The sequence below is a fragment of the Chelonia mydas genome, chromosome 6 (assembly GCF_015237465.2).
Source record: "Chelonia mydas isolate rCheMyd1 chromosome 6, rCheMyd1.pri.v2, whole genome shotgun sequence".
NCBI classification, from domain to species: domain Eukaryota; kingdom Metazoa; phylum Chordata; order Testudines; family Cheloniidae; genus Chelonia; species Chelonia mydas.
The window spans coordinates 62,436,853-62,456,808 of record NC_051246.2 but is presented as its reverse complement, the minus strand read 5'-3'; the positions used below and the strand labels follow the sequence as shown (position 1 = coordinate 62,456,808).

The window sequence follows — 19,956 nt, the reverse complement described above, 5'->3', positions numbered from 1 at the left end:
TGAGGAAATCCATGCCAAAGAGACACAATTGCTTCTTTTGACCTTACCCTGCTGCTAATGGAGGTTACGGCTAATAACATCTGGCAGGTACCATCTGGCTTGAAATGTGAAGCCTTTCTATAGTACTTGATTATCTGATCCAAGTTGCCTGGGAGGAGTAGTCTCTACAGGTTGTATCTCATATTGAAGATGCAGGGCACTTCATACAGATTTCATGCAACCGTAAGGCACTTGGCAAATTTCTCATCTGGGCAGTTTGAGGGCTTCTGGTCAATTCTGGCAGGATTCTTCTGCCACTTCTTTTTCAGTAAAATAAACTCCCAATACATGTTACCTCTACACATACATCACCTCATTTTCATATGGTAATTAGCACCTAGTCATGCTATTAACTGCTGCTTCTGCTCTTTGCCAGCACACCATGCCTCAACCTTGTTTGCATCTGACCTGCCCACACTAATATTACCATCTTTTCCTTGCTTTATTGGTTTCAGAAATCCCTGTTATGAAACCGGAGGTGGGGAGTATGCAATGTGAGAAGAATGAATCTGACTTTTTATTAGAGTTATAAATTCTGATATTTCTTTCGTGTGCCCCCTCTGTTGTAAAGGGGAGATTCATGATTTGGGTGGCTAGATATTTCCCCTACATACCTTAGATCTCCTTTGCTGTATTTCACTAGTGTGCTGAGATGGGAATGAAAGGGTCACTGTGTTTGCTAATTCCAGGGATTGGAATATTGGGATTCCACTGTTGCATGAGGCTACCACTGGAGCGAGAGCTGTGGCAGTTTTAATCACAGCACCTCATGTGCTGCACTTATAAGGAAGCACTGCAGATCAGGTGGAAGTTTCTAGTAGCTATGTTACTTAGGCTGCAGTTTGCTTGGCTACCCACCAACTCCTCTTGGCTATTGGAGTTGCATGTACCCTGAGCTGCATGATCTTGTTAGTTGAGGCGGGGAGGCTCACTGCCATTGTTTTACAGATTGCTGGAGGTCAGATCTGTGCGGCAACATGGACTCGTCGGAGGAGACGGGGGGCTCCTCCACAGAAGAGAACTACTTTGTGAACTACACCTTCACTGACCGTTCTCACTCAGGCCGCGTAGCTCAGGGTATTATGAAGCTCTGCCTGGAGGATGAGCTCTTTGCTGATGTTACCATCTCAGTGGAAGGCAAAGAATTCCAGCTGCACCGGCTAGTCCTCTCAGCTCAGAGCTGCTTCTTTCGTTCCATGTTCACTTCCAACCTGAAGGAGGCCCACAACCGGGTGATTGAGCTGCAAGATGTTAGTGAGAGTGTTTTCCAACTCCTGGTGGACTATATTTACCATGGGACTGTAAAGCTGAGGGCAGAAGAGTTGCAGGAAACATATGAGGTGGCAGATATGTACCAGCTGACTTCCCTTTTTGAGGAGTGCTCCCGTTTCTTGGCCCGCACGGTGCAGGTGAGGAACTGTCTTCAGGTTATGTGGCTGGCAGATCAACACAGTGACATGGAGCTCTACACGGCTGCAAAGCACTGTGCCAAGTCACACTTGTCACAGCTTCAGGACACAGAGGAGTTCCTGCACCTACCTCTCCGCCTGCTGACAGACATCCTTACAGGTAGGCACAGGGGGCTTATGAGACCAGCCAGGATGTGGGTGTGGAGAGAAAATTGGGGTGACTGAGAGGGTTGTGGGGATTATCTGAACAACCAGCAGAGTGGCTTTGAAGAAGGACAGGAGGATGGCATTCAGGGGATCCAACTATCTTATTCAGAGGCTGATCAAAGCAAGTCTTCCTACAGCAAACTATCCAGCATAACTTAATCAAAGAAGCCTTGGTAACTGCATCTGGCAGTGAAGCATCGAACCTTTGAGCAATAGCCATGTTAACATAAAAGACGCTGTTAATATGGCCATATTGTCTATCTCACCGCAGTTCTGGGGAAAGGGTAACAACCTCCAACCTCACAGGTTTCAGGGGATGCTTGGCATTAAACCTTATGGGAGTCCCTGCTCACTGATATCTCAGGTGTAGTTTATTAACCTTCAAGGATCTGTTGAGCTGCCATCCTATGTAGTATTTTAAATAATATTATGCGTTTCCTCAAATAATTGTCAATTTCAGTAGAAAGCATTTCAGAGCTGGACTTCTTTGTCTGTAAAGCACCAAACGCGTGTTGTGTCATATTAAGTTGGTTTCCTATAGAAGACACTTTGCTCCACTCATATTGTAGGGCTTTCAGTAGGCAATCAAGCCATATAGCTGGTGTAGGGGAGCCTATAATTGTACATGCTTTTCTTCAGATTTTTGGAATGTCTCCAGCCCCTTCATTCTCTTTTAATGCTTTCTGCCTACTGTTTTTTTCCTTCTGGTATTATGGAGATGCTGGTTGCGACTCCATAATTAAGGTTGGTACCATTTTTCACTTAAAGCAGGGCTTCAATGTCTTGTTTGTGTGAAAAATACATTACATCATCCCCAACTTTACAGGGACGTTCTGCTACTACAGAATGAATTTTCAAAGTATTTACAAGTAAATCTGTTAATTTGCTTGTTTTAAAATTAATTAAAGAGGTGCTTCTTTGTTACATTTCTTAATCTGCCTTTTCTTTGTCCTGAATGATCTTAACAATAGAAGAAGAAGAATAATGCAGACTCTTCAAACTTTCCATATACTTTAAAATTAATTGAAATTTTATGCATAGGCCATATTTGAAGAAAGTAGGGTATAACTTTAGTGTAGTTATAAATAATTGTATCTAATTGTTAGGATTATATACACTAGACAGGTAACTCAAGTGGAGTTATTGGTTGCAGTGATTCAGTGGTATGAAGAGGAGTGGACACATGTCAAGAGTTCTCACTGGTAGATTGCTTGGCCCATCTGCCACTGCTCTTTAAAAATTCTATGGCTTGATGCTGGCTTGGGCATCAGTGCTTGAAAGGCTTCCCCATGATACTGCTCTGATGGCTCTACGATGTATTGAGACAGCACTGCCAGAATAATTCAGGCAGGACTATGGGGGAGTCCTTAAAATTCAGTGATACTGGGAATAGGGGACTGAGCTCTCCCTGGTGCTCTTTGCTTAGCAGTATTTTAATTAATGCAGCCCTCCAATAGGTCAACTGCAAATTAAGGGCCAGATTCACCAGAATGCTTTGGGTGCTTTGTGCTGCTCCAGTGAGGCAAAGCAGCTGTGAACCCACCCTCACCGGCAGGTTGCACTGCTTTGGAGGTACTAGTGAATCTATCCATAAAAGTTAAAATTAAAAAAAATAAAGATTGATGCTGAATATCTACAAATCGTTAGAAATATCGCATGGTAGCATTTTCTGGTTTAGTGTATGTATGAAACTTTTTAATTTAAAAAAAAATTAAGAAATCCACAGACAAACTATGTTCAGATGGAGTTAGGGTTGAAAGTGTATATCAGTAACTCAAGGGTACAGAAAACCTACAGGTTGTTTGTAATTACCCTGAAAACATGCATTATAAACCTAGGAAATTCAGAGTTAAGGTTACACTTAAAAGAAATCCAAACATGTTAAGGTAAGAAAAAAACAGTTAAGGCACTTAAAGGGCAGAGTTAAGGCTGTTTAGTGACACCATGCAATAACCATAGGATTAGGATAATGGCATTTTAATGTGTGTTGTCCAAGATTAGGTTGGTTTGATTGTTTTGTTTAAAGGCACCTGTGGTGGGTTTTTTCCCCTTGTGCAATTGTGTTACCCAGGTAGGCCTGTAAAATGGGCCCCAAACAGAAATACACACATAGTGCGGTTTGGCAGAAGTGCTGTGTTAGCTTAAACACTCCCTGTACTACAACCCAGTTAGTGGAAGCCCAAGGAAAATAAGCAAGCGTTAGTGATGAGCATTAAAACAAATGTAATGCAGATGATGATTTATTTATAAAACTTGTCCATTGCTGGGCCATTGGACACATTTCCAGAATAAAACTGTACATTTAACTTGTGTGTTGGTTGCTACAGCCAGTGATTTAGACAATCCCAGTAATAATGGATCAATTCTAAACAGAAAAAACTCCCCCATTATGAGCAAATAGGTGGGTCTTGTCTAACGCACTGAATGCAAACTAACTTGGGGCTCTGTCAGGCCCAGAGGAAGCAGATTTCGGAGTCAAGGAACCTTCAGAAGGAATGTCATGTCTCACACAATCAAAGCTGAATCTAGAGAGGATTCCACATAGGGAGAGCGATCATCTCTCAGGCAGTCACATCTGAAACTATATGCAAGCACCTAGCACACTGTTGGCAATTTACTAAAGATACAAGGGTTTATGGCTTAACCAAGGATTAACACTGTACGTGGAAGCAAATAGAAAACCCATGCAGCCTATTAAGTACAGGTGTATTGTGGTTCAGCACAAGTAGGCAAGCTTCAAGAAGAGCATGTTGCAGCAATCCTGCCTGTATGTAACAAAAGTGGAGGTCCAGATCTGAGAAGAAAGATCACAGTTGTCTAGCTAAATGCGGGCTGAGGAAAAGTGTTGCTGGTGCTGGCCATGTCTGTTAGTTGGGCTTCCAGGAGCAGCAAGAGATCTAAAAGTCCCGTAGGTGCAAACCTCTCTGCCTAAGTGAGGAGATGTTTGTTACTCTCTGAGCATCATGGTGCAATGTCTCCCTCCTTCCCCACACTGACTCTGTGATGCAGGCATAGGGTGTGATGAGTTGGGAATATATCTGTACAGTTTATGAATTCTGTGTGAGACTATGCACCCTCTGTGTCTGTGCAAGCTGCAGACTCCATTTTGAATGTGCAGCCTTTTTCTTTCTCTGTGGTCTGTTTGCTTCCATGTTGGATTGAGATTCCAAAGACTGGTGGCAAAAGAACAATAAAGAGTAGTTGACTCTGAGTTCCCAGTCATTGGAAATCTGTTCACTCTAGACCAGAGTGGTCCCTGCCCAGAAGAACTGATTTAGCAATGGGCAAGTAACCTGGCAGGGGTTTGTGCTCATATGGAGAAGCTGACATGGGTTTTAAAAAGTCCAGAAGTTTTTCTGCTCCAAGGGACATTTTTCTCCAGTCCACAAAGGAGAGATCACCCACCACGTAACAACTGTGTGAGGCAGGGGATTCCCTGACAGCCTGGACATCGATGATCCCTAAGGACTCGCAAGGGAAGGGTGAGCTAGAAAGTGAGGGACTGATGTGTTTAAGATGTTTGTTGTCTTGTGTGATCTCTACTGTCTTGTTCTTTATTTGATTAAGTATAAAAGAGCATAAAAGGTGTTAGACTCTGTGCAAAGTGTGTGTGTGTGTTCACTGCTTCGCAACTGCTGCGTACCCCTGAGAGTTAAATTGTAAACCAGAAGCTTCATGCCTTTGGGGTGGTGTTATGGGAAAGGGACATGTTTAAGTAACTGGAGTATCTTGGGGGTAAGCACTGGTCCTGGGGGCCTATGGCAGATGGGCTGAGGAGCTCCATCTCCAGGAAGGGCTAGGAGGCTGAGAATCAGTGCCCAGGAAATGGGGCCAGAGGGACCCAGGGAAGAATCAGTGCTGCACACTGCTGAGGCTCCAGAAATTAATGCATCCCAGGGGATCCAGAGCACAGAAGCTTGGATTCCTCTCTCAGCAGTCCTAGTGAGTGCCCTTGATGGGTGCTTGCTAAGATCTGTGACATTAGCTCACTGACTTTCTGACTTACGGTACAGGACCCCTCAAATAGAACATTTGCTGTGTCACCCAGGAAGCAATGTTTCCTGATGTTGAAACAGGTAGACTTGATACAGGTGCCTAGTTGCTCCTGCTGGCCATACTAGCCAGGTTTTATAAATCTCAGTCTCACTCTTGCTCAAGATAGGGTTTTTTGGTGTCCTCGTGCGGGGAAAGAGGTTATGCGGAAGAGGGTTGTTCAGCTCACACCTTGAGAATAGCATGTCAATTTATTGTAAATTCTTTTGTCTCTGAAACTACAGATGGTGTTCCATGTTCACAGAATCCAACAGTTGCCATAGAAACCTGGATCAACTTCAACAAAGAGGAGCGGGCAGGCTTCTCGGAGGTGCTGCGATCCAGTCTGAAGGTATAGATGGCCCCGTGGTTAATGCAGTTATCATACTGCTTCAGTTCCCTACTCAGTGAGGAAGGGCTCCTGCCCTCATTTGTGACCTCTTAGTGTTTGAAAAAGCTGTGGCTTCAATACCAGGAATGCACACACAGGTAGAAAACCCCAGGTACTGTCAATGGCCTCAGCCTTGAGGCTGGTCTTGCCAATAGGGTTAACTAATCAGTGGTATTAGCCTGGTGTTCTCCAAGTACACAGATAAGAGGCCAGTTTAGAAAGCTTAGAGCTTTGCATTCCCATGACTCTAATTCTTCTCCCTGAGCATTTCCTAGCCCTTAACTGAACTGAAGCCTGACCGTGTAGATTCAGGTGCAGGGCACTGCTCATTGTACCAGGTCAGGGATAAAAGGTGCCTAGACAAGGCTTGAAGCACAGGGTGTGGATGATGTAGGAGCCTGAGACCTTATAGTCAAGTGAGGCTGAGATGACTTAACACAGAGCTAGTGGGCCCCAAAACTCCCTAAAGGCAATGGAGCTTTGGATGCTCCTGGCACATGTGTTGTGACACAATTCATACTGGATTCTGACAAAAATCCCTTCTCTCTCTCAGGAGATTGGGGAGAACGTTCACATCTACCTTATCGGGAAGGAGTCATCGCGTACGCACTCACTTGCTGTCTCTCTGCACTGCGCTGATGATGACTCAATCAGTGTGAGTGGCCAGAATAGCCTGTGCCATCAGATCACTGCAGCTTGCAAGCATGGCAGCGACCTGTATGTTGTAGGGGGCTCCATTCCACGGCGCATGTGGAAATGTAACAATGCCACCGTAGACTGGGAATGGTGTGCTCCTCTGCCCCGTGACCGGCTCCAACACACCCTTGTCTCTGTGCCCAGCAAGGATGCTATATACTCACTGGGGGGCAAGACGTTGCAGGACACTCTCTCCAATGCTGTCATATACTACAGGGTGCGAGACAATGTGTGGACAGAGACCAGCCAGCTGGAAGTAGCTGTCTCTGGAGCTGCAGGTGCCAACCTCAATGGTATCATATACCTGCTGGGTGGGGAGGAGAATGATCTGGACTTCTTCACTAAGCCCTCCCGGCTTATTCAGTGCTACGACACCAATACAGAAAAGTGCCACGTGAAGCCTTATGTATTGCCTTTTGCAGGGCACATGCATGCTGCCGTGCATAAAGACCTAGTGTTCATTGTGGCTGAGGGGGACTCACTGCTGTGCTATAATCCCCTCCTGGATAGCTTCACCCGACTCTGCCTGCCAGATGCCTGGAGCTCAGTACCATCCCTCTGGAAAATTGCCAGTTGTAATGGCAGCATCTATGTCTTTCGGGATCGTTACAAGAAGGGAGATGCCAACACCTTCAAACTTAACCCAGCCACCTCTGTGGTGACTGTCACCAGTGGCATCAAGGTGCTGCTCACTAACCTGCAGTTTGTGCTGGCTTGAGGTGACAAGCCCACGGACAAGACAACATGGACATTCTGTAAAACAGCTTAGAGGCACCCAGTTTCCTTACCACTTGCAAGACCAGCTCACACCACCATAGAGTGCCCCCTCCTCTTTAGCCCTGCTTGCAGGCAGTATGAGTCTCCTGGATGTAAGGCTGTTTTCCCTTTCACTACATTCTCCAAGTTGACTTACAGCATCTTAAATCCCAGATGGACTAAATAGTGTTACTATGATCCTCTGATGTGAAGCTGTGTTTCAAGCTCAAATTGCAGGAGATAGACTTCTTAGGCCAAGAACTATCGAGCACCAGCAAGCCCTAGCATGAGCAGATAAACCCCTTTTTGTCACAGCCTTTTAGTGTAAGAGCCCAGGAGGCTGCATGTGCTGCTGCCATCACTAGTCACAGGGAATGGCCACCCTGTACACTCCCTAAAAAAGCTCTATGCAGTTTGAAATGGGGCTCTAATATGACTGTTCCTTGCTAAGGCTACAGGATTGGCTTCAGGCCAGAAGCACTGACTAAAGTGGACTCTACTGTAGACTGATTTCAGAGGTGGGTCCAAGGCCCTGACTTGGTTGTGCTCTGCCCTAACCTAGGGCAGATGGACTTGAAGCAGAGGTCAGGGATGGGCTTGCTGCTACTTTGCCACCCAGCACAAAGAGGAAAACTATCCTTAAAATACTATTGTGCCCGTGCTGGTTTCTAGCCCCAGTACTGGGGCTCCCATCCTGCTGATATTATACCACAGAGCTGTACGATGGTTAAAGATGAAACTGAAGTTCATTTTCTCATACCCTTCCCTACTGGCACTGTAGCCCTTGAGGTGAGAGCCTGAATAAAAGTGTCTGGTGGGACAAAGATATGGTTTCTTTTTTACTGATGGTGTTAACGTGAGAAGAGTTCAAGACACCTCTCTGTCCCCTGCAATAATGGCACTTATGTGGGAGGGGTGGAAGATCAAACCCTTACAGGTGCTCTGACATGCGTGTGGGGGTGAAAGCAGAAACAGGTGTCCGGTTTTCAACCGGAACACCTGGTCGAAAAGAGACCCTCCCCAGCCTGTTGAAAATGAGCGAGTGAGTGAGGGTTGGAGAGCGAGCGATGGAGGGCAAGGCGGGACATGGAGTGAGCAGGGTGGGCCTGGATGAAGCGGTAAGGCAAGGGTGTTCTGTTTTGTTCGGTTAGAAAGTTGGTAACCCTAGGCTCAGGTATTGTATGTGTAAGGACATGACACCAGAAGCTGTTAAGAAAAAAAACAAGCTCCCCATTGCTGTTATGTGTCTGAAAAGTTCTTTATTGCTTGTGCAGCAGACCGTTCCTTATTAGTTCACTAGGAACTTGTTCTTGTTGTGGGGAGCAGTTGGATGGTTTCTGGTAGCTCTTGCTGACTCTCTGCAGCTGCCTCAGCAATCACATTCCTGTGAAATCTTTCCAGGATCTGGACCTGCCTGGGGCGCACAAGGATGTGGGGACGGATCCTGGCAATGGCTTCTATTGCTTCTTGAGGGCTCCACTGGTACAGCTGGAAAGGCAGAAATCCTGAATGAAAATTCATCCTGTCTAAAGATGGGTCAACACAGGCATTTGGAGGGCCTAGCTTTCTTCCAGAGCCTAGTTTAGGTGGTCAAGGAAAGTGGCTCACTTTACCCCTCCTTGTACTGAATATCATCTGCTGCCTACCTCGGAGAGACATCCAGCTCTCAATAGGAGCTCCTGAGAGGATACTCCCTCAACAAGAGGGATGCAAATGACTACTTGAGGCTCCATGTCTAGGGTCCTACCAAAAGGTCCATTTCACACTCATAGGATTTTAAAAGTTGTAAATTTAATGATTTCAGCTATTTAAAGCTGAAATTTCACAGTGTTGTAATTGTAGGGGTCCTGACCCAAAAAGGAGTTAGGGGGGTTGTGCTCCTGCTGGCAGGGCGCTGCCTTGAGAACTGGGCACCCAGCTCTGAAGGCAACACAGAAGTAAGGGTGGCAATACCATAACACCCCCTCTCCCCCCAACAACTCCCTTTTGGGTCAGGACCCCCACTTTGAGAAATGCTCTGTCCCCCATGAAATCTGTATAGTATAAGGTAAAAGCATACAACAGACCATATTTCACAGTCCACGACGTGTTTTTCATGGCTGTGAATTTGGTAGGGCCTATCCATGTCCTCAAATTCACATGCTTTTGTGGACAGCTTCTTCTGCCCTGATCATAACAGCGCCCCTGGACAGACACAGCAGCTTTACTTTACGTGATATGCTTTCCTAATACAGGTGAAAGACTGACTCTACTCGTGCTTCCCTCCGCTGCTCAAGCAAACGCTAATGAATGCAGTACTAAGGGATTCCTGCACAAATGTAGAAATGCCAAAGGGTTTCACAGCTGCACTCATATTTTCAGTTTTTGCTGTTCTGAATCTGCCTCAGTTTGTGGGAACTTCAACTTTATTCTGTCTTGAGTTTGTTCTTACCCATAATGCTGCATTTTATTTTGCATTTAAAGAAAGTTAAACTGTGCAATTTCTAGTTAGACTAAGCTTCCTATCAGCCTGAGCCCTGCAAGGTCTCTTTCTTGCCCCCGAGAGCTCCACTTTCTTCAATTGGCTAGCTGCTCAGTCACAATGAGTCACTCTTCATTGTCCATGGTAGGGGCTAAGGGAAGCAGAGCCAGTCAGGATTTATTACAGCAAGGAGTACAGACTAGGTCCTCTGCCTAGTAGCCACAGAATCTGCCAGAATAATCTAGGAAATTAAAGGTGACAGCTGCCTCACACATTTAATTGCAGTCCACTTACACATGAAGTCAAGAAACACTTCACCCATTCAGCTTCCATTGCTTATGTCTGTGCAGACAGCTGAGCAGCCAGAGGCATAACTGTACAGGAGAGTGCCCAGCAAGCTAGACTACTTAAGATGGAAACCACATTGTGACATGCGCTAGTACTTTGCTTCCAGCAAGTAGTGATCTGTCAGGGTCCTTAGGGCAGGTGAAATTGAGAACCCCAGGAGACCCATTCCAACACTAGTGTCAATGTGCACAGAGAACTGGAATATCAAAGGAAGCCTGTGTTCCAGTTCATCTAGCAGTTTTACATGTTCACCTTTACGAACCCCCTCAACGTGAGCAGAGGGAGTGTCTGGCAAACAGCTCATCCACAGTGAGCCTGGAGTCTAGCCACATTCTCTAACGTTCCCTCTCAAGTGGCTATGCAGCCTAGACTCAGTAACATTTGAAATTAGCTCTTGAAGCATGGGACATTGAGCAGACTCCCAGGGGAATTCTGCACTACTGCACGCATGCATATTTAATGAGCCCTGAGAGATTTCTAATTTTTCATGCAAAAAAAAGCTTCTGCCAAAATGTTGCTGCAGTTCCACCTTTTTCCCACCAGAGGGCGCTGTGGCACAAGAACAGCAGTAGCGCCCCGCAGAAAATAACTTCTACAGTTCTGCCTTTTGCCCACCAGAGGGTACTGTGGTGATGGAACAAAGTTGTAGCTCCCTGCAGCGAGGGAGAGAGCTGCCTTCGCAGTGCTTCTCAGGCCAGGTCAGGAGACAGGTGCTGTGGGTCAGAGAGGGGCTCATAAGGGCTAGTGGGGGAGGACAGACTGGGCAGGGCCACCGGGGGGAGGGCGGTGCAGAGACACATAAGGACAGGGGAGAGGTGCAGAGCTCCATAGGGACAGGGGAGAGGCTGGGTAAGGGCACAGACACACATGGGGAGAGGGGCAGATGTGCCTGACTGGGAAAGGCTAGGGGTCAGTCAGGGTCTGCATAGGGGAAGCTCCCTAACAATCCCTCCCTGCCCCCACCAAAAAACCTGTTCCATACTTTTCCCACCCATAACCAACAGTCCCTCCAAGTTCACAGCCAGGCTCCTTCCCAGAAATTTATTTCCCTCTCCCTCAGCTCCTCCATTTCCGCTGATTCCCCCAAGCTTTTACTCTGCTTCTGAGGGGTGTGGGAAATATGGTTCTGTATTGTAGTTTACATGAATTCTAACTCAGAGTTCTGTATTAATATGCCTAGTAAGGAATCTATTTATCAAAAAACATTTCCTGAATCTTTTTTGTTGTCTGTATTGTTACAGACATACTTGCTGACAGGTATTTTGAAATAAATGACCCAAAATAATTGAAACTGGTGTGATTATATTGTGTTATTTTGACAAATAAAATATGCACAATTTAGAAGAATTTTAAAATAGTGTGCAGAAATTTTTGGGTGCAGAATTCCATCAAAAGTACCCTGTTGCCCATGCAGCAGCAGCTTCCCTTATCATCCACTCAGCTGACTTTACTGAATGGAAGCAACTTGTCAAGGAGATGGCCCCTTATCTCAGCAATAGTTTGCATATCCAGGGAGCCTGGGGTATAAATGTGCCCCCTTTAAGTACAGAAGCCTTCTAACCTGAATTAAATATGCTGCCACCATGGTGGCACTGCGGGAGCGTCCTGCCTTGCAATGCACATAGACACTGTTCCCACACTCCCGATGCTTCAGTACAAATTCAACACCTCTCTGCAGGTTTTCCAATGTGGGAACTCCAGTCAGGTCCACTGTGCTGAGACGCAGCTGCTCTACTCCCATTGCCTCCCACTCCTGTAATGAACACAGAAGGACTGAATCAGTCACCAAGCTTAGGGTGGAAGAGACGGTGGGCCCCATCAAGATAGCAAGGGAGGTACATCAGCAGTGCAAGGGAGTAGAGGTTAGTGGGGGGGAAAATCAAGACAGGAACAAATGAGACATAACAGAAGTGAGAAAAATCTTTGTCATGTTTATCAGAGGGTAAAAAGGATTGAGGGAGTGTAGACTAGATGCTAGAAACACAAGTTTTGTGAGGGAGTTTTCCCAGGTGAAAAAAAAAAAAAAAAAAAGACTAAGTGACCCTTAGGGTGTATGAGTGAATTAGTTTGTGTTGTGGTCTGTTGTGGGGGCTGTGTGCTAAACCAAGCAGCCTGCTAGGTTAGGCTGAGAGCTTACTCAGGAGGCTCTAGCCTGCTATCCTTTAATCCCTGACCCCTTTAGGATCCCTTGAAAAAGGGGGTGGGCTAACTCAGGGAGGTCAGGGGTTTAAAAAGCCAGAGGAGCGGCGAACAGGGGAGTTTAGAGAAGAAGTGGGCAGATTTACTTAACGAACATATTTTAAACTTAAGCCAATTACTCCCCACTTTGTCCATCCCCCAACCTGACCCCCCACCCCCCAAAAGCCTGCAAGAGTAAAAATAACGAAGGCAGAAGTCCATCAGCAGAGTGGGGCTATCCAGTTTATTGCTTGAATGGGGCATGTACAGTTACCTGCCTTTTGGGGAGGTGAAATGAGTGTGCATGCAGTGCAAACAGCTCATGGTCCTCAGCGACACAGCACAGGCTCTTAAGGCCAGAGTGGCTGAACTCTAGGAGATCAGGAAGACAGGTACATAGATGAGACTTTCCACTACACAATAGAACAGTCCCATCCCCACTCTGACAGCCTCTGTGTTATTAAGGAGGATGAAAGTCTTGGAAGGATAACAGCAAGCTGGAGCACAGGGAAACAATCCCATAGTTAGGGCCCTCCTTCCAGATGGTGTCATGGTATCCTCTCACACTGAGGATACCCCTCCTGAGACAGGAACCCCAGTTACTAGGAAGAGCTGGATAACAGTAGTAGAGGATTTGATTATTATAAACATGGATAGTTGTGTTTCTGATGATCAGGAAAACTGCTTGGTAAATTGCCTGCTGGGTGTGAAGGCTGCTGAGGAGGAGCCAGGGGCTGTGGTACATGTAGGTACCAATGACATAGGGAAAAGAGGTCCTGCAGGCCAAATTTAGGCTGCTTGTTAAGAGATTGAAGTCCAAGTCCTCCATGATAGCATTATCTGAAAAGCTTCCAGTTCCATGTGCAGGGCCAGGAAGAACCGTGGGGTCTCAATGCATGGTTGAGATGATGGTACAGGGAGGAGGATTTTAAATTTATTTGGAACTGGGGAACCTATTGGGAAAGGAGGTGCCTACACAGGAAGGATGGGCTCCACCTAAACCAAAATGGAACCAGACTGCTGGTTGTAGAGGGTTTTTTAAACTAAGGGCTGGGGGAAAGCTGACAGGTACAGAGGAGCACACGGTACAAGCAGAACCATCCCTTAGGGATGAAATTATTAAAAAGAGCATAACTCTATATCCTAGCAAGGAGGATAGGAAAGAAGTTGGTACAGTACAGGTAGGAGCTAGTGAGGAACAGCCACATGTTAAAGAGGCCCATTTAAATATAACACACGAAGGCAAGCAACTGAATACTGACAAAATGTACAAGCGCTTACATACAGATGCTAGAAGTCTAAATACTAAGCTAGGTGAACTAGAGTGCCTGGTATTGAATGAGAATATTGATATAATAAGCATTATGGAAACATGGTGACACACCTGTCAGGGATGGTCTAGACCAGTGGTTCTCAAAGCCGGTCCGCCGCTTGTTCAGGGAAAGCCCCTGGCGGGCCGGACCAGTTTGTTTACCTGCCGCGTCCGCAGGTTCGGCCGATCGCGGCTCCCACTGGCCGCGGTTCACCGCTCCAGGCCAATGGGGGCTGCGGGAAGGGCGGCCAGCACGTCTCTTGACCTGTACCGCTTCCCACAACCCCCATTGGCCTGAAGCGGCGAACCGCGGCCAGTGGGAGCCGCGATCGGCCAAACCTGCGGACGTGGTAGGTAAACAAACCGGTCTGGCCCGTTAGGGGCTTTCCCTGAACAAGTGGCAGACTGGCTTTGAGAACCACTCGTCTAGATAATACTTAGTCCTGCTTTGGGTGCAGGGGACTGGACCAGAACACCTCTCGAGGTCCCTTCCAGTCCTATGATTCTAATCAATGGGATGTGGTAATACCAGGGTACAAAATATATAAGAATCATAGAGTAGGTCATTATGGTAAGAGAGTGGCACTAATATGTGAAATAGTCAAAATATAAATCTTAAATGAATTAATCTGTACCACAGAAACTCCATGGATAGAAATGTCATGCTTGAATAATAATATACTATTGACCACCTGATCAGGATGGTGATTGTGAAATGCTCAGGCAGAAAAAGCAATAATGGGGATTTCACCTATCCTCATATTGACAGGGTATATTTCACCTCAGGAAGGAATGCAGAGATAAAATTTCTAGACACACTAAATGACTGTATCTTGGAGCACCTTTGATTTAGTCCTACGCAAAGCACAGGATCTGGTCCAAGAGGTGAATTTAGCTGAACAGCTCAGTAATAGCGACCAGAATGTAATTAAATTTAATATCCTTGTAGGAGAAAAAATGCCAAAGAAACCCACCACAGCAGTATTTAACTTCAAAAAGAGAAACCACACAAAAATGAGGAAGCTAGTTAAATGGAAATTAAAAAGAACAGTCACAAGAGTGAAATGCCTGCAAACTGCATGGAGACTATTTAAAAATACCATAATAGAGGCTCAAACTAAATGCCTCTCTCCCTCCCGCAACAAAAAAACCAAAACAAAACAGTAAGAGGACCAAAAAAAAAAAAAAAAAAAAAAAAGTGCCATGATGGCTAAACAGCACAGTAAAATAAGTGGTTAGAGGCAAAAAGGCATTCTTTAAAAATTGAAAGTAAAATCCTAGTGAGGAAAATAGAAAGGAGCATAAATTCTGTCAAGTGTAAAAATGTAATAAGGCAGGCCAAGAAAGAATTAGAAGAGCAACTAGCTAAGGACACAAAAACTAACAGCAATTTTTTTTTTTAAAGTCTATCAGAAACAGGAAGCCTGCCAAACCATCAGTGGAGCCTCCGGACAATTGAGATGGTGAAGGAGCACTAAGTGAAAACAAGGTTGTTGCAGAGAAGAGACATGAATTCTTTACATCAGTCTTCATGGCAGAGGATATGGGGGGGGGATCCCCCACACCTGAGCCATTCTTTTTAGGTGACAAATCTGAGGAAGTGTCCCAGATTGAGGTGTCAATAGAGGACAGTTTGGAACAAATTGATAAATTAAACAGTAATGAGTCACCAGGACCAGACGGTATTCACCCAAGAGTTCTGAAGGAATTCAAATATGAAATTGCAAAATTACTAACAATGGTATATAACCTATTGCTTAAATCATCGTCTGTTCTAGATGACTGGAAGGTAGTTAATATAATGCCTATTTTTAAAAAAGGCTCTAAAGGCGATCTGGCAATTACAGACCGAGAAGCGTAACTTCAGTATGCTTACAAATTGGTTGAAACTATAATCAAAAACAAAATCATCAAACACGTAGATAAACCTGGTATGTCAGGGAAGAGTCAACATGTTGTAAAGAGAAATCATGCCTCACCAATGTATTAGAATCTTGAGGGATTCCTCAGGCATGTGGACAAAGGTGATCTAGTTGATCTACTGTGCTTTAGACTTTCAGAAAGCTTTTGAAAAGATCCCTCACCAAAGGCTCTTGAGCAAAGTAAGCAACCATGGGATAAGACAGAAGGTCCTTTCATGGATCAGTAACGGCTTAAAAGATAGGAATCAAAGAATAGGAACAAATTATCAGTTTTCACAGTGGACAGAGGTAAATAGCAGGTTCCCTTAAGAATCTGTACCAGGACTTGTGCTGTTCAAGATATGCATAAATGAGCTGGAAGAGAGGGTGAACAGTGGTGGTGGCAAAATCTGAAGACTATACAAAATTACTCAAGTTAGTTAAGTCCACAGCTGACTGTAAAGAGCTACAAAAGGGTTTCATTAAACTGGGTGACTGGATGATAAAATGGCAGATGAAATTCAATGACAAATGCCAAACAATGCACATTGGAAAAAATAATCCGAACTATACACACAAAATGATGGGGTCTAATTTAGCTGTTACCACTCAAGAAAGAGATCTTGGAGTCATTGTGGATAGTTCTCTGAAAATATCTGCTCAATGTGCAGCACCAGTTAAAAAAAGCTAATGGAATGTTAAGCTGCAATAGGAAAAGGATAGAAAAGATGACTAAAAAGATCACAGTGCCCCTATATAAATGCATTATACGCCCAAATCTTGAGTACTTCATTCAGTTCTGGTCACCTCATCTCAAAAAAAAGATAATTAGCATTGGACACGGTGCAGAGAAGGTCAACAAAAATGATTGGGGTATAGAACAGCTTCCACATGAGAAGAGATTAAACAGACTGGAACTGTTCAGTTTAGAAAAGAGATGACTGAGGTAGGATATGATAGAGGTCTATAAAATCATGAACACTATGAAGAAAGCGAATAGGAAAGTGTTATTTAGCACTTCACATAACACAAGAACTTAGGGTCACCAGATGAAATGAATAGGCAGCAGGTTTACAACAAACATAAGGAAGTATTTCTTCACAAAATACACAGTCAGTCAATCTGTGAAACTCATTGCCATGGGATATTATGAAGGCCAAGAGTATAACTGGGTGCAAAAAAAAATTAAATAAGTTCATAAAGGATAGGTCCATCAATGGCTATTATCCAAGGTGGTCAGGGATGCAACCCCAGGCTCCAGGAGTCCCTCAGCCTCCAACTGCCAGGAAATGGGCCTGGACGAGAGGATCACTCAAAATTGCCCTGTTCTGTTCATTCCCTCTGAAGCATCTTGCACTGGCCACGGTCAGAGACAGGATACTATGCTACATGGACCATTGGTCTTATCTAGAACATAAGAATGGACATACTGGGTAAGAGGAGAGGTTAATATATGAAGTGGTACAGAGAAAGCCAATTGGGCTCTCCATCTGGGAGCAAGAGGTGCCCTCTGAAGTTAGGGGAACAATGCTACAATCCGTGAAGAAATTTTTATGAAACATAGAATTAATACTCCTCAACTTCTGTCTCCTCCAATGTTGCTACTCTCTTCCTCCTCACCACCATGTTTTTTTTTATTATTTTGTTAAACTGAATGTTGACTGTCAGCTTCTGGGTGAAGAAATCCAGTCTTAATTCCCTCTAAAAGGGTAGAGCTATGGTGCTATATATTCTGGAGTGTATTGCCGCAAGAGATCACAGTAGGAAACAGCTTTGTACAAAGGATGTTACAGGACTTTCAACCCCTCATTATTTAGGTTGGGAACTAGTCCCAACAGGACTGGGCAGAATAAGATTTCACTTGTGGTACAGTATGGCAAAAATACATGCTGAGGGTTAGTGTTATTCCTTCCTCAGATGCATCATGTTGCTGGTTGCTGTCTGACAAGAAAGCAGATCAGACAGCTCTAAACTCATACATTTCCATTTCTACAGCAGGAACTACCCTGCTTATTCCATATTCGCCAATCATGCATCATGTTACTCCAGAGCTTCTAACTTCAACTGTTAGTCACTTTGAGCATCTGATGTTAGGAAACTGATGTTGCTTGCTATTGTCAGAAATATTTGGTTGTAACTGTGCTTCAGAGGTTCTCTGGAGCTTCATTAATGTGGCAAGTTTGGATACCTCTAGGGATTGGCAAGGACATAAACAGCCTTTCACAGATAGTTTCAAATCTGGCCCAGGTCATTGGTGAACAAAGTCTATCAAAGTCAACCCACCAGAGAAGTACAGAACTCAAGAGTTAGAATTGTCCACAATGGTTTGAGATTTGATCTTCACCTCATCAGGTAGTATGAAAGATTGAACTGTCTTCTCTAACAGGCTGCAGGGATTGTGTGCTGTACAGCTCCAAGCACATTGACTGCACACCCATAATAAGTGATGGCCAGATTAGGACAGTTGGTCCAGTTTCTGTTAGATGTCATGGTTACAGTAGATGTTAACTGGCCTGCTGCTAGGCATTTTCAGAAGAGGCACAAAAGTAAACAGGCCACAAGAATAAACACCTCTCTAACCTCTATGGGGAATTTCTTCAGGGCAACCCATAGAAACTTAGGCTGACAATTTATACTAGATGTGTCTCTTTCCAGCACTAAATTAATTTATTACTCCTGTGTTAAATAAAGGGCTGGACTGAATACTCCCTTTCCACAAACCAAACTCCCCCCAGCAAACATTTTACTATATAGCACTTAGCACTGTTCAACTAGAAATCGTCTTAAAACGCTCAAACTTTGCACAGCGAGTACAGGTTTAGAAAGCCTTCGGGGGATTAGAACTGGGAGCTTCTCCCTTCAGGGGAGTAACGGATCTTCCTGGGCTGAAAGGCAGCTGCCTTTAAACGGTCCAGGCCATTCTGCCCAGGGAGAGAGAAAAGTCACCCACCCAGCTGGCAGGGCGGAGGAGTTCAGGGGCTCGGGACAGCCACACCGCAGCCCTGCCGGGGGACGGGGACGTTCCCCACGAAACCGCTCACACCGCCCTGCGACCCAGCGGAGCAGAGGGCCCCACAGGTGCGGGGCTGGCCCAGGCCCCGGCTCACCTGGGCGGAGCAGCAGAGGAAGCGGGTCTCATACTCCTCGTTCAGGGTGAGCACCCCGCGCACGTTCTCCTCCGCCACCAGCTGCGGGGGAAGACAGAGTCAGAGCCGGCCGGGCGCGGGCAGGCGGGTGAGAGCCCGCGCCGCCCCCCGCCCAGACCCTCCCGCCCTGTGCTCCGTTACCCTGCGGCTCCGTCCCCGCAGCGGCAGCGCCCCCAGCAGCACGGCCCGGTCGATGCGGTGGAACCAGGGCCGCTGGGAGCCGGGCAGCCGCTCCCGCACCAGGGTGTAGAGCAGCGTCGGGTAGAAGAAGAGCCGGGCGGCCCCGGAGCCCAGCACTACCGCCACCCCCATCCTGGCGGCCGCAGCCGGGCCGGCGCGTTTGCTCGGCGGCGAGGGGTGAGAGGAGGGCGGGCGAGTTCACTGTGCTGGGGGAGCGAGGGCATGCGGACGGGCGAGCTGGGAGCGCGAGCTGGGGGGCGGACGGGCTCACCGCCCGGGCGGAAGGGAGGCGGTGGGAGCCGGACAGGCTCACTAGGCGGGAGGGGCCTTGGAGCTTGCGCCTTCTCCTGTCTCGCTGCCCCCGGGCCCGCCATGGTCTCTTCCGGAAGCGCCGCCATCTTGCGAAGCCGGCCTGAGGCGGAGGGAGCGGAGAGGGGCGCGGGCGGATCCCCAGGGCAGGTGAGGGCGGCGGCCGCCAGGAGGTGCCCGGGCCGGGCAGGGACAGCGCGGAGCCAACGGTAAGTGAGACCCGCCCATCCCGGGTAACGGGACTGGCCTCCCCCTCCATTGAGTCCCTGGCTAGGGGCTATCCTGGGCCTCTCTGGTCCCCTCCCCGTACGGAGCTACCTGCTCGGCTGGTCCCCGGCCTGGTGCTTCCCCCGCTGTGTCTCTGCCCGTGGGGCGGATGGGGACTCGCTAGCCCCACTGAAAGGGCTCTGGGCGAGAGCCGGTGCCCGGGGCGTTCGGGGCAGCCCCCCCGCTTGCCTGCTGTTCCGGAGTCTCCGTGCCCAGAGCCGTGCCCTGCCCTGCGGTGATCCTGGAGCTGGCTGAGCGGCTCACAACGTCTCGCAGGCACCCAGGTCCCCCGATAACTCGCATTTGTGGAGTGGGCTAGGGCCG

The 19,956-nt window shown here is 46.7% G+C and overlaps 3 protein-coding genes across 14 annotated transcripts in view; 2 read left to right on the top strand and 1 right to left on the bottom strand.

Annotated features, from left to right (window-relative positions):
* Positions 1-9,727, top strand: part of KBTBD4 (kelch repeat and BTB domain containing 4) — a 12,760-nt gene extending 3,033 nt beyond the window's left edge. For all 3 annotated transcript variants that reach the window (XM_027832341.3, XM_007054269.4, XM_037900238.2), the window contains exons 2-4: positions 988-1,608; positions 5,933-6,039; positions 6,632-9,727. In XM_027832341.3, the coding sequence (XP_027688142.1) occupies positions 1,017-1,608; positions 5,933-6,039; positions 6,632-7,492 (1,560 nt within the window). In that variant the 5' untranslated portion in view covers positions 988-1,016 and the 3' untranslated portion in view covers positions 7,493-9,727. The remainder of the gene's footprint in view (positions 1-987; positions 1,609-5,932; positions 6,040-6,631) is intronic.
* PTPMT1 (protein tyrosine phosphatase mitochondrial 1) lies at positions 8,770-19,956 on the bottom strand. 5 transcript variants are annotated; one of them, XM_043548648.1, is made up of 4 exons: positions 19,822-19,956; positions 18,838-18,918; positions 11,901-12,092; positions 8,770-9,018 (listed from the first exon to the last, which is right to left on the bottom strand). In XM_043548648.1, exons 1-4 carry the CDS (start codon positions 19,933-19,935, stop codon positions 8,827-8,829), a joined length of 579 nt encoding a protein of 192 aa, XP_043404583.1. In that variant the 5' UTR covers positions 19,936-19,956; the 3' UTR covers positions 8,770-8,826. The 5 variants fall into 5 exon arrangements, with proteins under 5 accessions (XP_043404583.1, XP_043404582.1, XP_027688207.2 ...); XM_043548647.1 differs by lacking the exon at positions 19,822-19,956 and adding an exon at positions 19,328-19,646; XM_027832406.3 differs by lacking the exon at positions 19,822-19,956 and adding an exon at positions 19,018-19,397.
* Positions 19,454-19,956, top strand: part of CELF1 (CUGBP Elav-like family member 1) — a 104,071-nt gene continuing 103,568 nt past the window's right edge. For 4 of the 6 annotated variants that reach the window (XM_007054272.4, XM_007054271.4, XM_027832390.3 and 1 more), the window contains exon 1: positions 19,454-19,574. The gene's annotated coding sequence lies outside the window, so the exon portion shown is untranslated. The remainder of the gene's footprint in view (positions 19,575-19,956) is intronic. The other 2 variants (XM_043548642.1, XM_027832373.3) reach the window with 2 other exon arrangements.

Bases quoted from the DNA above. Each gene is read 5' to 3' on its own strand.
- PTPMT1 (XM_043548647.1), bottom strand. From the start codon at position 19,624: ATGGAGGGGGAGGCCAGTCCCGTTACCCGGGATGGGCGGGTCTCACTT. The intron at 18,919-19,327 runs GTGAGCCCGTCC...CTTCCCCCGCAG, and splicing joins GCCTCCCTTCCGCCCGGGCG to CTGGTGGCGGAGGAGAACGT. The intron at 12,093-18,837 runs GTGAGCCGGGGC...TGTTCATTACAG, and splicing joins TCCTCTGCTGCTCCGCCCAG to GAGTGGGAGGCAATGGGAGT.